General features: G+C 38.9%; 1 protein-coding gene, 1 non-coding gene and 1 pseudogene across 2 annotated transcripts; 1 reads left to right on the forward strand and 2 right to left on the reverse strand.

Moving 5' to 3' along the window:
- Nucleotides 1–682: 682 nt before the first annotated feature.
- Nucleotides 683–7,873, reverse strand: LOC148720005 (uncharacterized; annotated as a pseudogene).
- Trnas-acu (transfer RNA serine (anticodon ACU)) lies at nucleotides 3,008–3,080 on the reverse strand. The gene has a single exon. It is a non-coding gene; the product is annotated as a tRNA-Ser (tRNA).
- An 18-nt stretch (nucleotides 7,874–7,891) lies between the features above and the next one.
- On the forward strand, nucleotides 7,892–9,512 carry LOC148720007 (melanocortin receptor 5-like). The gene has a single exon (XM_088739272.1). It carries the CDS (start codon nucleotides 8,018–8,020, stop codon nucleotides 8,972–8,974), a length of 957 nt encoding a protein of 318 aa, XP_088595398.1. The 5' UTR covers nucleotides 7,892–8,017; the 3' UTR covers nucleotides 8,975–9,512.
- Nucleotides 9,513–10,152: the final 640 nt, after the last annotated feature.

Consider the following 10,152-nt stretch of genomic DNA (forward strand, 5'->3'; position numbering starts at 1 on the left):
TTTTGGTAGTTCCCAAGTATTTATCCATTCATTTCCAACCGCAATTACAGTAATACATTGTTTTTTTCACTTCAGCATTAGGATGTAACCGTCGCGATAAAAGGAGAATTTTTAACCGCAACAGAAAATCGCAATTACAAGCTATAAGAAATCAGTCACCTGTTGTATACATGACGCTTACGTAACACCAAAACACGTCTTTTATCACATGAACCAGACGTAGAACGGAAATCAGATCCGATAAAGTCTAATAATCTAACTATTGCTTGTCGTTGCTAAAGACGATAACTTTGAATTTCCAGGCGAAAGAGGGAGAGTAAGTAGAAAATAAAATTGTAAAGAAAATGGTTGGATAGCCATCTTAACCGATAATGTAGCGACTCCTGATACAACCCAAATGGTTGCCACAATGATATATGTACGTTTCAAAGTTACAGTTTGTCTGTATCTCAGCCCCAACAACAGGGCGAGAAGTCTGTCCACGCTTATGGCCGTCATCGTGAACAACGACACTGAACATAATGCATAACTTGTCATCGAGAATTCGTCAAATGCGCGTCGACAAAGGCCCAGTGTTCGTAAACCACGCACCTCCAGTTTGTAGAAAAGAGAGGTTGACTAACAAGACCAACCAACTCATCAGTTTTTTCCAGACAACGATACAAGAGTTTGGATGGCGGATGAAGGGAAGATTCCTCGTGAAGGACAGCTAGGATAACAGAATTTTCAAGAAATGCTCTGAGGGTGAGGACAAGATTGAACGCTGTCATATAAATTGATTGGAGTTGTAATCCACCAGCCAAAGAAGGGGAGCAAAAGCTGCCAAATCTCAGTTGAGTTCCACCTCGTGTCAAATTTTGAGTCTCTTTCATTTTTCAGTCAAGTCTAATTAACAGTCGCCTCCTCTTTCCGGTTTTAATTACAGCAAAATACATTTGTCTTATTAGCACCTGCTAAGCCATAAATACTATGATAACTGTGGTTTCTTCAGTTTACAATTGATATAGGGCGCCAAAGGCGTAGCCTATTCAATTGTCACTAATACACAGATAAAAGCTAGACCCTAAAAGGAAATAAATGTTCCATCAACCTATTAAAACTATTCTTGAGCGTCGTTTAAGGAACTTAGTTCGATAGGACCTTAAAAGTTCAGACACAAATAAACCTAAAAGTTCTAAAATGGTATGTCTGTAAACCCTAAAATGGAGATAAATGTTTAAAATTTATACTTAAAACTCACGTCGTTTGAAGAACTTATTTATTTTATTTTATTTATTTAATGGATTCGTACAAGTACAAGTACAGGTGCATAACAATAGGACATAAGTCCCCTACTTGGTTAATACACCCACTCCCTGTCCCGTAAAAAAAAAAAAATTATCCCGGAAAGAAATATCCCGAAAAAAGATCCCTTCCCTGATCCGACTAACTACAATTCAAATAATTTAAATCTAACAGAAACATTCTAAAGTATACAAATTTACAAGTTAACTTAACAAGTACAGACAGAAGTATTTACAAGGCGACACTTAGGAGAAATTAATTTGAAAGAACGAAAATTGTCACTATCAAAAGCATTCAAAAGTCTAGTGAAATAAGACCACTTGAGTTTACTTTTGAAAGGGCTTAAAGTGTCTGAACCCTTGATATTTTTAGGGAAACTGTTCCACATCAAAGTTATTCTGTTGAAATAGAAGTCTCGAAAGGAAGACGTACGACAGGCATTTAATTTTAAATGCAGCCCTGATGAAGCACAGCGCGTATGCATGTATGTATGTATGTATGTATTTACAATATTTAGACAGGCCAACCCAGTTCAGCTTGAAGCTGGTTTAAATGGGGGCCTGTACATCCCACCATCCCACCCCAGGGGAGGACATCCATCACACAGTAATCTCGCGCGTGTGAAATTAACGTCTCCTACCCCAACCCTGCAGGAGACGGGACCTCCATTTATTCGTCCCTATCCGAGAAGACTAGAATATCTAACCATTTCTTGATGTTATAGAAAGGTAGCAAATCCCTCTCAATTATTTCAAGACCCTGAGTATTGGTCCGGCCGGGGCTCGAACCAGCGCACTATCCATTAGGCTAACTGGGCGGCGTGTTGCCCTTAGTCCGATAGGACCTTGAAAGTCCTGGCAATGTTAAGGGAGCTAGAGACTACAGCTTTCTGCATGTTCCTTAGCAGTGAATGACATCGGCCGCTTCCAACCAGTTAACGTATGCTTTCCCTGACCCTTCGCGAGCTCCCTCCAAGTGCGTCTATTATGATGTTATGCTGCTCAATCTTTTACTCTGGGTATCTCCTTCTTAATTCATACCGTAGCGGGGCGTACTTGCTCGTCTTCTCTGCATATTTGATCTCTCTATTACTGATCCATGGACAGCTCATTTCAAGTAACACTACTTTCTTCCTCTTCTTGTCTATAACCGTACAGTCTATCCTGTTGTTTCTCACCTCTGCGTGTTCTGCACATAGTGGTATGTCCCAGAGTGCCTTTCCTCTCCTGTTCTCGTAAAGTGGCCTCGGCGTGTTCTGAGGGTACCACGGTGATACTGTTGTCACTAAGTGTAGGTCTTTCAAGAGTTCTTAGAAAATTACCTTAAGTACTGCATTATGCCGAGTAGTGTATTTAGTAAAGTAAAGTAAAGTTTATATATTTTGAACTGCGGTTATAGATACGTTTGACGCACAATCCTCGCAATAGAAAGCGCTATTTATGCAATAGCGAAAATCAGACCTGAAAAAAATCAGGCTTGTACGGAATTCGAACCACTGACCTCTGCGATAGTAGTGCAGCGCTCTACCAATTGAGCTAACAAGCCAACTGGAAGCAGGCCGTTAATTAAGTTGATTCGTAGTAAACCCGTGATGATAAATCAGATACGATGAATATATGAAGTTCATATATTTTGAACTGCGGTTATAGATACGTTTGATGCACGATCCTTGCAGTAGAGAGCGCTTTTTATGCAATAGCAAAAATCAGACCTGAAAAAAATCAGGCCTGTACGGGATTCGAACCACTGACCTCTGCGATAGTAGTGCAGCGCTCTACCAATTGAGCTAACAAGCCAACTGGAAGCAGGCCGTTAATTAAGTTGATTCGTAGTAAACCCGCGATGATAAATCAGATACGATGAATATATGAAGTTCATATATTTTGAACTGCGGTTATAGATACTTTTGATGCACGATCCTCGCAGTAGAGAGCGCTTTTTATGCAATAGCAAAAATCAGACCTGAAAAAAATCAGGCCTGTACGGGATTCGAACCACTGACCTCTGCGATACTAGTGCAGCGCTCTACCAATTGAGCTAACAAGCCAATTGGGAGCAGGCCGTTAAGTTGATTCGTAATAAACCCGTGATGATAAATCAGATACGATGAACAGATGAAGTTCATATATCAACTAAAGGAACCTGCAGTCTGATACAGTCTGATGAGCGCAGCTCTCTACGTATAGGGACTGGTTGTAAGTTCAGATATGTTGGCCACTGTTTAAAATAAAGCGCTTTAAAGGTCAACTTCAGCAAATTAAAATCCATTCTTTCTTCCACAGGAAGCCAATTTAGCTTTAAAATCTCGGCAATGTTAGTAACCGTATCTACCATAAATAAAACTTGCGGCAAAAAAGGCGCTTCAGCAAGTATCACGGCAGAGGTGAAAAGACGGAGTCACAATAGTCGAGTCTTGATAACACAAGTAATTCTGCAAGTCTCTTTCTTAGGTTGAAGTCTGTAAAGTGTCTCAACTTACGAAGTGTACGTAAGACTCCATATGAGGCATTTGCCACATCCTTGACGTGATCATTCACTTCAAATTCTCTTGAAGATTTACTCCCAGTAACTTTGTTTCACTCCCTCTTTCCAACTGGCAATTCGAGATTTCCAATTGTGTGGTATTTAGACCGGGCTAGAGCTCCACAACCTCCTAGCACGTGCGCTTGCGTTTCAGCGGCCTTACCACACATGCGGAACTTCACATCCTCACTCGTGTGTGTCCCTGTCTTTTCTGGTGGTAGACTTTCGTTGGTAGGAGTTGCTGATATAGTTCCTGCAGTCCCGCTATGGTGTGGGTCGGGGCAATCTTCCACTCGCTCATCCAAGAAAAGCATTCATCTCCAACTTCCTGATCCTCCCATCTCTCAGTTAACAACGTCCTTGCCATCCCTTTGCTTTCGGTTCCTCAACACCCCTTTCCTTGGCAGCAGCCAATTATTATCATTATTATTATTACTATCATTAATGTTATTATTATCATTAGGACCAAAAGAGGAATCGATTGTTTGGAAATTGGAAATTATAGTTTTCGTTTCTTTCTCCACAAGGCCCCAGAATAGCTGTTCATTTTAATCTATAAAGATGTCATAAGCCATTAACCATTAAAAGGGACCGCTACAATGACCCCTGTAGTTTTTATTGCAAAATTTCACCCCGGAAATTTCCTTCCAGATTGTTTTATGTGAAACAGAGGCACTATTTTTATTTCTTAACGATGGCATTCACCAAAACTTGTTATGAGGATAAGAAATTTCAATTTTAGATCTTTCATTAAGACGTAAATTTTTAATGGTAACATGACATCATTTTGAATCGTTCCACGATAAAAGTGTGATGGCTGTTGGTGTCTTTGATACGTAACTGGAAGAGCTACCTTACAAAGTATGCATTCCGGCATTAAAAACGTAGCAAAGTTGATCAAACTCTATGGATAGCGAGGAAAGCAAATATACAGACATCTGTTATATCTTTTTTAAAAGGCAATAAACAGTCCTTATTTACCTGGATCAACTTAAGGTACTTAGAAATGTCCATATCATTTTTTTGAACTTTAAACTTGAATCGTTATCAGCAAACCGAAATTAAAAAAAAGTTCAAGCTTGCGATGTTACTACGAAAAATTGAATTCGTGACAATCCCAGAATGCGTCAAACTATTCAGGTTAACGCGACTCTATTGGCTACTTTACGTCACGTGGAACAGAATCGCCCAACAGTTCTCATGATGATTGTCCCCCCATTATTTCCGTCAAAAAGAGATAAAGCCGGCAGAAAAACAAGCCAGCTCAAGAAATTCACTTTTTCATCTTAATCGCTTTAAATGGAAGAAAAACAAACTCCGTGGTAGTTCAATAAAAAACTAAATTTGAATGCTGCTCCAGAAAGTACAAAAAAGTCAACAATATTTGCTATCAATGCGCTAAACGAAAAGTAATCGGAAGGTACAATTATAAAAGAAATAAAACTCCTATTGTCTGTCGACAAATAATAACCTTTGCTGATAGATTGTCCTCAAAATTTCCTAAAGTTTGCAAACCATTTTTAACACTTTCCGGAACCTTTTCAGCGAGATAAAAGTCAGTGCCCAGTTGTTCAAAGGCCAATTAGCGCTAACCGATTAAATTTTAATCCCGGTTTCCATATTTCTCTGTTCAAAAGCCATTTTGGAACAGTTTTCCCAATTCTTTTTAGAGTATTTAATCATCAAATTGTAGACAATGGAATTAAACTGATTTTTGCTGTTAAAGCTTTCAGACCTGATATCAAATTTCACATTAACCCTGGGTTATCTTAGCTCAGCTTTGAACAACCCGGCCCAGTAGTATGACAAAAGTAGCAAAATCGAAAGACAACAACATTGAGCTGTGTAAACTTGTTGAAGTGCCGTTCAGCTATTCCTTTTTTACTCGCGAGACACTTTTCCTTTTACCAACTTTGTGTCTATTGCCTCTGTTTAAATTTGCCTCTGCTTAGATTAAAGCTTTCACGAAAAGTAAACTTGGTAAAAACTATCAGCTGAAAGTTAAAATCGCGGACAGGAAACCACAAATCTTGTGCGCATTCTTCGAGAGCCGGGAAAGAAAGCCAAATGTGTTTGTAGCACACCAAACTCAAGAGAGTCGTTTCTGTTTTCTTTGTTTTGACTATCTTCTGCTGCTTTTTGCCTTTCCATCGCCAAAATTGTCTAAGAATTATGAAGTTTTAATTGTATTATTTTCATGTGCGGGATCAATGCAGGCAATCCTGAGCGGGTAAGAAGTGCCCATCTTGCCCGCTCGGGTAGCCAATCAGAAAACAGGATTTTTTCTTGCTCACGGGCGCTGCGAATGACGCAGTACTAAACGTTACTCTCCGAAGAAAATTGTAGCAATGGGAATTCAGTCACCTTTATACATGTACATGTACATGAGTGAAAGTTTGCTTGATAAGAAAATTTTTTCTCATCTTCTTGTGAGCAATTCGTTGGGAATAAAAGAAATTGAATCTAAGGTCTTGTGGGCTAATGTTGGCTGAATTGTCATTAGCCAGGACAATTATAATGAATTTGTTGTCTGAATTTGTTGTCAAATGGAGGAGAGCAAGTAGAGAATGAAAAATCAGTTGTAGGAAATGGTTTGCAGGCGTCATATCTTGCTCTTGTTGCTGTTCCGTTTTTCAGTTTAGTCCGATACAAAACGATGTAATAAAAGGTTGCAATAGAAAATACAGAGAAAGGACACTACCTCCACAATGCATCCTGGTTGAGCGTGGCTCATTAACATTGATTAGTTTTACTTATGGAAAGATTGTTAAGAATTCATTTTTTGACCAAACAACAAAGCAAGCTAGAACTTTTGATTTTCAGTTTGACAAGGCTGGTGATGGTTGAAATGGCTCGAATTCTTACAGCTGATATCAACGTTTAATCGCTATCCTATCCATTTACGAAAGTTTATCTGAATTAAAAGGGATCGTTTCTCGCCCTTTGTAAAACGACATTTAAGGTGGTTGGCAACAGTTTTCATCTTTTTGATGGTTTGTAACTTTGAAAGAATACAACAGAAAGACTTACCAAGGCCAGTTGAACACTTTTATGACGTTGAATTATATAATCATTGGTTATCCAAAAATAGGTGTCATTTCGTCACTAGCAGTTTCCATGGCAACGCTTTTATAGGCTTATTCAGACGCATTTTTTTAGCATGTGGCTTAAGTAATTCGAAAACTAACCCGGTGACCCCGTGATTTTGTTCAGTGATCGCTTTTGGCACTTGAAAAGGAAAATGCACAAAGACTTTTAAAAAATTCTACGGAGCGGAATTTCAGAAAATCTAGAAAAGAGGCAATTTTCATACATCGCAAATTTCCTTCCGTAGAATTTTCTATTTTTTTTTTGATGATTCCTTTCGACGTTATTTTATTGGAACAATAAAAAAAAAGGGGTCACCTGACATATTTTCATGCAATAGCTTTGGTGAGTTTAGCATTTTCCACGCGCGTTCTCGCGCATTTAAAAATCTGGATTCTACAAGATCGACATTTGCTCATGATCTGTTATAGCTACCGCTGACAATTGCGTGTGCTCGCGTGAGCGCCTACGATCAGATGTTTACAGACGTAAATTCGCGTTTACTGCTAAGAAAATCATTGAACAGCTGTCAAAGACAGCCTCCTGGGCTCATCTTGAAAATCATACACACGACTTCTGGCTACATCATATTATTTTCCTTGAAGTTTCAAAATCTTCTTCCACTGCAGGTAGATTATCCTTCACTTGAGTTCTTCTTTTTTGGCCGTCGCAAGATTTCATATCGGTTGAATATTTTTTTAGATGTGAAGTGAAGCAACCTTTACTTCTCCGAAAATCATCTTCTTTATCTTAGTTTCTATCTCCTGCATTCACAGTGGCCCCTCAACACATCAAATACATGCTGTTAGGTAAATTCTCACAAAAGTAGAAAAAAATCCACGCGCCGCCACCTTTGTTTTGAATTTTCATCTTCTTCAGCACGTTTCTCTTGCGCGTCACGCAAGAGTGACCTGTTCCTCGCGCGAGGAAACTGGTACTAGCCACCTTTAAGCTGTCAAGCTATCTGCTCGTCTCTCATTGGTAATTCATACCTCATTCAATTTCAATAAACGCTACTGAGGGAGTCTTTATGAAATTGCTAATTTAAAGAAATAAAGCATACGTTATCGTGGCCGACCGAGGAAATTTCAATCACATAATTTGCAGAAAAAATTGGAAAGGAATGGAAAGCAATAACGACAAAAAATTCCATAAGAGGGGAGCATTAACGACGAAACATCTCGATCTGCTATGTAACCCTTCTTTGGTGGATGGACTTCAAAAACAGTTAACTTCTTTTTTAGCAGTCAACATTATCCTCTCCATCACAGCATTTCTTGGAAATTTTCTCATCCTCGTGGCACTGCACAAGGACTCTTCGCTCCATCCGCCGTCCAAACTCTTGTATCGTTGTCTGGCAACAACTGATCTCTTGGTTGGACTGTTTGCCCAGCCTCTCTATGCTATGTATTGGATGTTCGTGCTTAACGAACACTGGAGTCTCTGTCGATACGCAATTGCCGCTGCTAACGTAACAGGCTTTGCATTATGGGGAGTGTCTCTGCTGACGATGACGGCCATAAGCGTGGACAGACTTCTCGCTTTGTTGTTGGGGCTGAGATACAAACAAACTGTAACTTTGAAGCGCACTTACATTATTGTAGTCACTTTTTGCGTAGTGCCTCTCATTCCCTCCGTATGCGGTATCATTTTTGATAATCGTATAACCTATTTGTACGCCTGCGTAGTTATACCATCTTGCTTGGTTATTTCCTTCGCCTCTTACACTAAAATATTTCGCACTCTCAGTCATCGTCACGCTCAAGTACAAGATCATGTTCAACAACGCCCGAGCCAACCAAATGCACTAAACATGGCGCGATACAGAAAGGCAGTGTACGGTGCACTGTGGGTGCAGTTAGCATTAGTTATTTGTCACGCGCCCTTCGGGCTGGTGAAAATTGTAAGCGCTCAAAGTAAAACATATTCATCTAACTTAGTAATCATAAGGGGAGTAGCGGTTGTCTTACTTTACTTTAACTCGACGTTGAATCCTTTTCTTTATTGCTGGAGAATTAGCGAAGTAAAACAAGCAGTGAAGCAGACGATTAGACAAGCACTTCATTGTCCATCAAGTTAGATTCCCCCCAAAGTTACACTTGCACGAATGCTTTCAAAGCTGACTTTAAAACCGATACAGGGTCGATATGATATTATATCCAGTTTGTTGTTGTTGTCGTTCTCTCTCTACGTTGTATTAATAGTAGGTCGACCACTTCAGAGTATTGACTGTCCCTAACTTTCACTTCTTTTCGTTTTTAGCCGTTTTCCAAAGCTATTTTGGATTTCAGAATTGACTCCAAAATTTGACAACATGTAATCTAATACACTGCTTATTTCATCATTTTAAAATGTATACCATACTATTACTTTATCGTTTGACAAAGTGGCAAAAGAAAGTTCTTAGGGCTTAGCGTATTGTCGCACAATGACATGGCGGGTGTATTCTTGTTTGCCAAGGAGACTAACTTTTAGTGTTAATTTGCATTTAAATTAAACTTAACAAATTAAGACGAACAGCTGATTGCAGCCCACATATTACCGTTTAGTAGCCTAACTGTGGGCGAAAGAATTGTTATAAAAGAATAAATTACTTGATGCATGATTTTAACAGTCAATTCACCCGTTTGGTATGTCTATCGCACATACATCCCCACTGTATAAAATAATATATTTGAAGTTTAAAAAAACTGAAGAGTCAAGAGAAAATTATTTATGTAATGAAAATGAAGTGGATAATTCGGTACCTAAGGACACTCAAGACTCAATACAAAACCGAGTGTGTCCTGTCTAACTGATCTCTCTTCGACTCCTACAGCCGGGTATATTTAACAATTGATACGTGCGTCAAAGTGCGAGAAGTACATTTCTTGACCGTCCTCTGCAAAACAACAATGTGAAATCACCAAATTAAAATTTGGGTCGTCTTAGAATGAAAATTCCGACGGCAAAATATTCAAGTTTCCGTTTGGAACTTAACTCAACGCAGCTCCCTTGAGATCTTAATCATATCCAGCCAGTTGCAAAATTGTAACTTAATGTCCTAATGTACCATATTTCCAAGCGGGCCCTTCAAGTATTGGTCTCGAATTTTCTTTTTTAAAAAATAAAATGTTTAGTATACTAATATATTTGCGAAGATGTTTCAGTCACTGTAAACGTGAACAAAGTTGATAAAGGGTATGAAATAATATCGACTACAACAAGTTGTCATAGAGTACTATCCTCAGAGCTATTTTTTTTCTGAAATCATATACT

Source organism: Stylophora pistillata, chromosome 11 (genome assembly GCF_964205215.1).
Source record: "Stylophora pistillata chromosome 11, jaStyPist1.2, whole genome shotgun sequence".
NCBI classification, from domain to species: Eukaryota; Metazoa; Cnidaria; class Anthozoa; order Scleractinia; family Pocilloporidae; genus Stylophora; species Stylophora pistillata.